Source organism: Marmota marmota, unplaced genomic scaffold (genome assembly GCF_001458135.2).
Source record: "Marmota marmota marmota unplaced genomic scaffold, marMar, whole genome shotgun sequence".
NCBI classification, from domain to species: Eukaryota; Metazoa; Chordata; class Mammalia; order Rodentia; family Sciuridae; genus Marmota; species Marmota marmota.
The window spans coordinates 27,005,063-27,013,970 of NW_026000005.1; the positions used below are offsets into that span (position 1 = coordinate 27,005,063).

The following is an 8,908-nucleotide window of genomic DNA, read 5'->3' on the forward strand; positions in this document are numbered from 1 at the left end:
TAAAAAAAAAAAAAAAAAAGACAGACTGAATTGGTAAGAACTGCCACCTATGCATCCTTGCTTGGGACTCTGGTACCTGTGAGGGGCCTGGCCAGGATGAAGGGACAGTATGAGCCACAGGGTAGAACAAAGTTAACCAACTCCTTGGGGACTGAGCTGGCAACTCTGTCCCCAGAAACATCTTCCCTGGCCACACTGTTTACAGGGATGACTACATAGAAGTGCGGATTTTGGATTTTAGCATTAGGGAATTCCTGTTTTTAAGGTTCTTGTAAGACATAAGCTTCTTTCTATGAAAATCTGAAACCTGTCTCAACACAATTTGGAATTTGTTTAATTGGCAGCTTTTCTGCTTAACTTGGCAATGAGTCTATTTGCATAGAAATACAGAATCCATTTTTGTTTTTCAAGTAGGAAAGAATGTTCTAACTTGATTGCTTTTGAATACTAAGCCAGTTATCATGTTTAATATCATATTTGGTGGTTCTCAACCCTATCTGTACATTAGAATCACTTATGGAACTGATTCAAAAGCCTGAATTCAGATTTCAGCTGGTGGAGATGGGACTCAGATATTAGACAAAAACCAAAAAGGTAAAGCTAAACCAAATCAAACCAATGAATCATTCATAAGTGGATCTTATTATGCAGCCAGCATTGAAAACCACTGATCTGGTTGGAACATATGATACTACTAAAAAATAAAAAAATTAAAAAATAATTGCCATTTGTGTGATATAACTAACAAAAGGATAAAGATAGAAAAAAACATGTTTGGCAAAAATCATGTGTTGAGATGGGTATCTACAGTAAGTTTATCTGTATTTACCTCTATCTAAATGTGGGTAAATATACAGCTATACATACTAGAATTTCTAAATTTTGCAACTTTGCTTAATGGGTGTAGACACCAAAAGATAAGGATAAAACCCATATAAATCAGAATTGCTGGGTCATGTAAAAATATATGGGAAATTATGCCCAAATGACTTACTTGGTCCCCATAAGCATGACGGCCTATGATGATGGGTTTTATCCATCCACTCACAAGTCGTGGGATATTTTTGCAGATAATTGCTTCCCTGAAGACAGTGCCACCCAGAATATTTCGGATAGTGCCATTTGGTGATTTCCACATTTGCTTCAACTTGAACTCCTCAACCCTCTTCTCGTCAGGGGTGATAGTAGCACATTTGATACCAACATTATACTTCTTTATAGCTTCTGCAGCATCCTTGGTGACCTGGTCATTGGTGGCATCACGATTCTCTATGCCTAAGTCATAGCTAGAAAGGGAAAAAACTATCAATACTTCAGGAAAATGAATAAAAGTCATAGCTAGAAAGGGAAAAAAGTATCAATACTTCAGGAAAATGAATAAAAGTCATAGCTAGAAAGGGAAAAAAGTATCAATATTTCAGGAAAATGAATAAGTTATAATCCATGACCCCACTGGTGACAGGCAGAGGTTGCTATGCAGAAGATAAAGGCCTCAAAGACACCTAAATCTGTCAAGTTTTAGCACTGATGTCCCCTAAACATAGAAGATGACTGACAATTCAAGAAGGAAGTAAAGAGTCAAGAGGACTAGGCTAGTGGGCAGCTGTCTCTCCGGAAATTGAATGGAAAACAAAGAACTCTGCCAAATTGCCCCCTATTTTTCACCATCTTGAGGCAATAACAACACATGAACAACCCTTTGGCATGGCTTCCCTCCATATAATTAGCATACAAGTTAAACCTAAGCACCACCTAATTTTCCCTTAGTAAATATTGTGCTTGAAAAATAAAGGGGTGGAAGGCTTAAAGGATGTTTTGTATTCTGACATTAAAGTGGTGAAGGGTATAGAGATTACTGTTGTGCAAAAAATGCTAATGACTGCTTCATTTATGCCAGTTAGTCACAAGGTGAACCTTCCCCTAATTCTTGGGCAAGTCTCTATGTTCTGGAAACAAGCCTGCAGTTTATTGGATAAGTAGTAGAACCCATCAACAGTTTCATATGCACCAGAAAGTTTTAGCTCAACGTACACCAACACCCATACTGCGGGTCATTCAGAGCTGAATGCATGTTGGCTGTTCATGGAACACAAAAACATGATTTTATGGAAAGTAGTAAAAACAAAATAATAGAATAACTTATTTTGTTCTCTAAGAATTTAAAGTTTTTCAGCTCTCAAAAATTGCTAAACCAAATAGTCTCTAGATTTCTATTCTTAGTTTTCACATCTTCTTTCGTTAGATATCCCAACTGCTGATGCAAACACAGAAATAGCAATCTTGATTGATTCGCAAATAAAAAAATGTCTAATGCTTCAACTTTAGATAATTCACATAAATCTAACAAAGCCATATACTTTCTTATCTTCCTGCGTAGGAAATGCTGAATATAGACAATGTCTAATCCCAACTCCACAAGAAGGATGGCCACAGTTTTCATGTTCCTAGGTATGATTCTCATCAGAAGAATCTACCAGAAAATTAGTGGATTTTCTGCTTCCCTTAACATTTCTAAAAGAAAAGAGAAATAAATAGCCAGGACCACTACTGAGTCTCCATAAAAACAACAACAACAAAAACAAAATAAAAAATAAAAAACAATCAATCACTATACTTCTTTCAAAAAGAAGCAGAAATAACAGCAATTTTGGAACAACTTAAAACTTATTTGAACTTGCAAGAATTCTTTAGTTTGTAGCCACTGACTCTTTTTTTTCTGCCTAGGCATAAAGACACCCCTTTAAAAGGCCTTATGAGTCTATACTAAAGAGGCTAGCATTATTATTCTAGACCCTGTAAACCCCTGCAAGTTCACATAATGTCATGCAAAGTTCTGAAACAGGAGAGAGTTTGTGAAATGCTTCTTCAACCCAGTTTGAAACTGTTTTTATGCTCTGTTCCCTGTATGTTTGGTGGACTCCTACAAGCACAGTCTTTACACCACATGGTGGCTGCAATACAGACATTATCAGCAGCTTAATTTTAGAACAATTAAAAAGGGCGTCTAATGACAGCATGAGAACTGAAAGTCTAAACCAAAGCAAGTTAACGGGTCCTCAGGACACATTCTGAATACTTCTGGATGGAGGCAGACACTTAATAGTTGCCAACAATTTGTCTGAAACGTGTTGCTCTATATTGTACTATACCAGGCTTTAGCACTTCACCTTTTTAAACATTCTGCCTCTATCTAGTTTGAATGTTCAAAAACAAAAGCCGCTTATAAAAAACACAAGGAAAAAATGAGAGAATTACGAACATACTTTCACATCTGCCCCCAAACACTGTAAAGACAGGGCAAAGAGACAAAGATGACCTAAGGGAACTGGGGCTTGAGGTGGGTGTCTCAGAGAACCACGAGGGTTCTTTCAGTGCAGCAGCTGTATGAAAGGGCGAAAGGTCAAGAATGAAAAGGAAACATCCACTGACTGATTAAGAGAATGACAGAAAATTGAGATTGAAAGGATAAAATTTAGTTTACTGTTTCTTACATCCTCTCGTTTTTTCCTCTTCCACAAATAATACATTGTGCTACTCTTGAGCACTGATTTATTACAAATAAAACCATCATTGGAATCAAGGTAAGCAAGCCCTCAAAATTTGTTCCCCTTATGATTCTTCAGTTCTAGATAATGATAAATCCAGTTTTTCTACTAGAATGTTAAATTAGAAGGTTCATTAGGTATATTTAAGCCTTATTCACAAAACATGACTACATCTATTTTTTAAAGCCAATTGCACCCTGAAATAACTTAGATTAAACTTTCTGAATCAACTAGCTTCATGGAGGAATAATTCATTTACCTATGCAGATCCAATTCCACATAAGGAAAAATGAGTTTTTCTTTAATCAGTTCCCAAATGATTCGTGTCATTTCATCTCCTTGCATCTCTACCACAGAACCGCCATGGATTTTTTGGGACATTTTTACTTCAGTAAATCTAAAAAGAAGAACAGATTGGATATATGCCTTGTCATTATTTCATTATAAAGTGGAAATGAAATATAAACAATCTGGTGACTACTAAAAGAACAGTTCATAATAGTTGTTACATACAAAGCAAATAACAATTATATTTACCATCAGAATCGAAAATTTTCTCTGTATAAAGCATTGTGTTGTGTTCTTTATATATGGTTTGTGTCAGCCCTATTAGTCAGCCCTATAAGATGGAAATTGTTTAACCATTTTACCTTTAGAGAAAACTAGCTTTGCCCAAGGCCACCTTGCTAAAGGGTAGGGGTGTCTGACCTTGTACATGTCCTTAATAATGCAATCACTATTCTCAACTATTGGTTTGTCTTATGAAATGAGATTATTTTCACAATATCATCCTATTTGAACATTTCTATCCAATTCAATTCCTCATTTTATTGGGCCCATAAGATAAGCAGAACGGCAAGTGCTAGTATTTCTCCTAAAAGGCTGTTTTGGTGAAAATAACTACCATGGAGGAGATTCAACTGGTTCTTATGACCCATATTCCAGATAACTTCAGAAGTGCAAGACAAAGAATTCCTGGTGGAACTGTGCAAGATAAAGAATTCCTGGTAGAACTCTGCTTTCCTAGAGACAACACAGGCTTCAGAGATGTGAAGCTAAATACAAAAGTGACTTCTCAATTAGAGAAATCTGAATAGGAAAGGTCCCCTGCCCAGGACCCAAGCATGTCCCTGTCTTGTTCTTCAGTATCCTAACTCCTCCATGGTTCCTCTGGCCCTTCACAGGTGAGGATAAGCTGCTAGTGGGTGGGATAGGGGAAACAGCATTGTTTTAGGGAGGCATGGCCCTTTAAAAAATGGCATGTGGGGGTACAAAATACCAATTAATCTAATCCCATAAAGGACAAAGCTGGATCCTTTGGAAGAAATGAAACTGTGAGCCTTCAAAGAAGACCATGGTTTATGCTTGTTCCCGAAGAGACAGAGGCCTTGAGTCTGATAAAAGAATCTGTTCCTTCTCATGACACTTTAATAGAAACTTTGCCCAGCAACACAACTGCAAATTACTTTTAACCCCTTAAGTTAGAGTGAGGACTGAAAAGTCAGGAGAAATCAATTGAAAAAAAAATACAAAAATAAATAAGAAGATTAGATCAGAAGCTGAAAAACAGTCTCTCTTGAACAGTTGAGCTAAAGCATTATGGCCTTTAAATAAAAAATTATAATACTTAGTAAGCTGTAAACCTTAGTTTCTTGTGATAAATGAGGATATAATCCCAACCCCAGGCGCACTTTCACTTCTCAAATTTGTAGTTCTAGATTCCTGCTTATTAGTATTCAGGAGGCTCCCTATATCTTACCAGGGAACTTAGAATTCAACTAGAATAAAAGAAATGAGCAAACTTGTGGATGAGTTAATTACTTCTATCAGTAATTTCAAGAACATTTTATAGTATAGCTTTAAGTGTATGAATCTGTCATGCTTAATCCTACTACCTGTCTTTGCTTTAAAACATGACAAATAAAAGCAGCAGCAAGCTTATCTTGGTTTTGATAGTACATTTTCATGGCTATGTTCTTACACAGTATTATGCAATAGTTATGACTGGGCTATTTTTCCTTGATGGCAAATACAGTTAATAGATCAGACTCTGAACTTAAAATGTCAAAACTAAAGAACAGTTTTTTTTTTTTAGTTTCCTTCTCAGTGAATGCAAACATACTCTCTGCAATAATTTTTCTATGTGTTATAATGCATTACTGAACATTTTAAGTTTTCCCTGCATTAATTATGTATTAAATTTTTACCATCTTTCAACAACAACAACAAAGCATTATTGTTACTACAATGTAAGGCATTAGTGTGTTTCTTCTGGATTGGATTTTAATGCCCTGGGCTTTAGATCTCACTGGATTCACTGAATTCTTGTACCTCTCTGATTTTCTGTCTCCATCCAACCCCAACTTCTGAAAGAAGGGCTGTTTCAAGCCCAATAAATGAACAGCCACCAGTTCATTTATTTAATCTGAAGGTAGTTGAATTCCAATCTCCTGACATACTAGTGTAATTCCAGAAAACAAACTTGGAATAATAATACAGGGTAGTTCAAATAAAAAGAGCCACTTGCTCTATTTTATTTTTATTAACCTCAAATTTTTAGCCAATTTTTAAAGGCTATGTTTAAGAACTACAATAATTGCTGGCCAAATATAGTCTCTTGCAGATCAGAGAAGACGCTAGGCTAAAAGAAATAAAGCTGTTTCAATTTATCATTGGAAATATTCTTGACTCATTCCATTGCAGTACCTTAGCTTGCCCTCAAGACTAATTAAAGGCAGGATGGCCACATCAAAGAAAGTACAGAAGAAATTATGAATTCTCACCTTTACAGTGAACGGACTTCTAGTCACACCAACTCCTCTCAATCTTGTGGACTCAACTGCAGTTTATCTCCTAAAACACAACAAAACCGGGAATAGAAAGTCTTAAAAAACACACACACACACACACACACACACACACACACACACACGTCAGGAGGATTTAGCTGTTTTTAATACCAGTCAGGCTGCCTGATTTATCTGGTTTAAAGTACAGTGCTGAGTATCCAGAGGAGCAAAGGGCAGCTTTGGGTCCACGTCCACCTTCCAAATAAAGATTGAGGGTGTACAAATCTTTCTGCGTGCACACATCCGAGGGTGCGTCCGAGGGTGTGTCCCTGGTCTGTAGTCTGTTAGCTGGCCTAGGGGTTTGTACGTCCTCGGTGACGCTGTGAGCTTGCAGATGTTCCTGTGGACGTTGTGCAAGAGGGCTCCAACGGAATCTGGACGGGTTCCTCTTTCCAGATTTCCACTCCTGATGTTCCCTATCGGGTGCCGGGACCTTTAACACCCAGACACTTGGAGCTGGCAGAGTAACGCCTTCCTAGAACTTGAAATCCCGTCTCAAGGGAGAAATGCTTTCCCGACCCCTACCGCGCCCGGGGGTGTCCTAGGGAACAGTCTTCGGATCCAAACCAGAGCTCCGCCCCCTCGCGCCCCCAGGCGGACGCAGCCTATGTGCCACTGCCAGTCCCTCGCAGCCTGAGTGCGCTGTCTACGCCCAAGTCCTCAGCTTACACCCTTCTTTGCACCCATTTCCCCACTGTCGCATGTTTTCTTCCTATTATATCCAAGACGGTCTTCTATGCATCTTTGAAACCTCCTACAGCAAGATTTTACTTTCCGTATGCAGATCTGGTCTTCCACTTGTCACTGCATCCAACTTCCTCAGCGCCCAATTTCTTCCTCCCATGCCCAAGAGCAGGTTTCCCTACCTCCAGCACCCTCTTCTTCCCTTTTTTCCCGTTCCCATGCTGAATACCTGGATTTGTCCCTACTTGAACTTAGGCCTTGCCGCTAAGTTCCTCCCTCCATAACCAAGACCTGAGCTTTCTTTCTTTTCCACATTCCAGCCTTTTATGAATTAAAGCCTCCCACAGCAGCCAGGGACCTGGGCCGCCCCTCGAAGCCTGAGGTTACCTGCAGGGGAAGGTACGTTGGCGAGCAGCCGGACGCGCCACAGTTATTCACACGCTCAAACTCACACGCACACACAGGCAATCCTAACTGGGCCCAGCTGTTTCAGCCTGTGACACCACCTCTGTACAGATCCAGGGACCAGTGGGCGGGTCAGGGCTTTTCCTCTTCCCGGCTTTTGTCCCCTCCCAAGCCCCACCTCCTCAGCCCACCTCCCGGGGCCCCGCCCCTGTCTCCAATCGCCGCCTGCCGACTCCTCGGGTTGGGCGGGGCCAGGGCCTAGGGGCGGGCCCAGAGAAGCTGGGGCTCCGTACTTAGGGCGACCTCCGTGTCCTCCAGGTGGGGGAAGGGGCTTCCTTGCAGCTGGGATTCCTCTCCAAGCCCAGCTGCCGAGGAACGTGAATGCCACCTGCAGGCCGGGGAGCTGGCCGCACTGAGGCTGCGGCACCCCGGCCATGTAACAATCTTGAGCACTGTGAAGCGTGTTTTCAGGTCCGCAGTAAAGGCAAACAGGGTACCGAGCACCCAGACCAGCACTTCGGCGGGTCCCCTACCCGCTGCTGCCGGATGGTCTGTAGATTGGAATGTGCCTTTGGAAGGAGAGTGTTCCAGCCAACATGCGGTTGCTTTGGGGCTGCCAGAATGCAAAGGATGCAACAGATATACAAGCAACCCTGACTGCCTCAGTAAATAATTTCCACCACAACCAATAACGAGATCTTTAGGGTTTTATGCACCTATAATTCCAGTTATTACCATATACTATAAATAAGCCCCATTTACAATTTGCATTAAAACATAATGAAAAAGATGATTATCCGGGTTCCAAGGTAGCTGCACTAAAGATGTGAAGCCTTAGAAAACAGTGGATTTTTTAAAATTCCATTTCCTCCAGAAATTCATTTTTGTATGTGTATTTCTTAGTCTAGAAAACATGGGGAAAAACAGTATTTTATGTTGCTATTTGTAGGATAATAGCATGATCAAGAGTCAATGTTTGAAATTTTATTTTTTAAAATAATCTTTCATTGGATTATAATGACAAGCAGGGCAAAATGCTCAAGGTGCATTTTGGACGCTAGAGGGCACTAGCATTTTTCCCACGAGAAAAAGGAGAAGAAAGCAAAAACCCAGCCAATTTATTAGTTTTTAATATGGATTAACAGATATTAGCATCCACGTCTACTTATTCCTGAAAAAATGGTTATAGAAGAGTGTAAGGGTGTATCTGCATCTCAAATCTCAGGTCTTTGGTCACCTGAGATTGTAAATTTTACTCCATGTCACATCTGGTTCACATGGTTTATTATCCCTTGCTGATTATTAAAATTAAGCATTCATACCCATTCTTATTCAGGGCATCCTTCAAGTTACCTAAAATATAGTTTCATAAAAAATGTTGGTAATGGGCTGGGGTTGTGGCTCAGTGGTAGAGTGCTTGCCTCT

The 8,908-nt window shown here is 39.9% G+C and overlaps 1 protein-coding gene across 2 annotated transcripts in view; it reads right to left on the reverse strand.

Annotated features, from left to right (window-relative positions):
• Idh1 (isocitrate dehydrogenase (NADP(+)) 1) overlaps positions 1-7,631 on the reverse strand; it is an 18,188-nt gene extending 10,557 nt beyond the window's left edge. The window contains exons 1-4 of one of the 2 annotated variants that reach the window (XM_015481317.2): positions 7,466-7,631; positions 6,329-6,398; positions 3,805-3,942; positions 995-1,286 (exon numbers count right to left, since the gene is read on the reverse strand). In XM_015481317.2, the coding sequence (XP_015336803.1) occupies positions 995-1,286; positions 3,805-3,926 (414 nt within the window). In that variant the 5' untranslated portion in view covers positions 3,927-3,942; positions 6,329-6,398; positions 7,466-7,631. Of the gene's footprint in view, positions 1-994; positions 1,287-3,804; positions 3,943-6,328; positions 6,399-6,505; positions 6,888-7,465 lie in introns of those variants that run through there. The other variant, XM_015481318.2, reaches the window with a different exon arrangement.
• Positions 7,632-8,908: the final 1,277 nt, after the last annotated feature.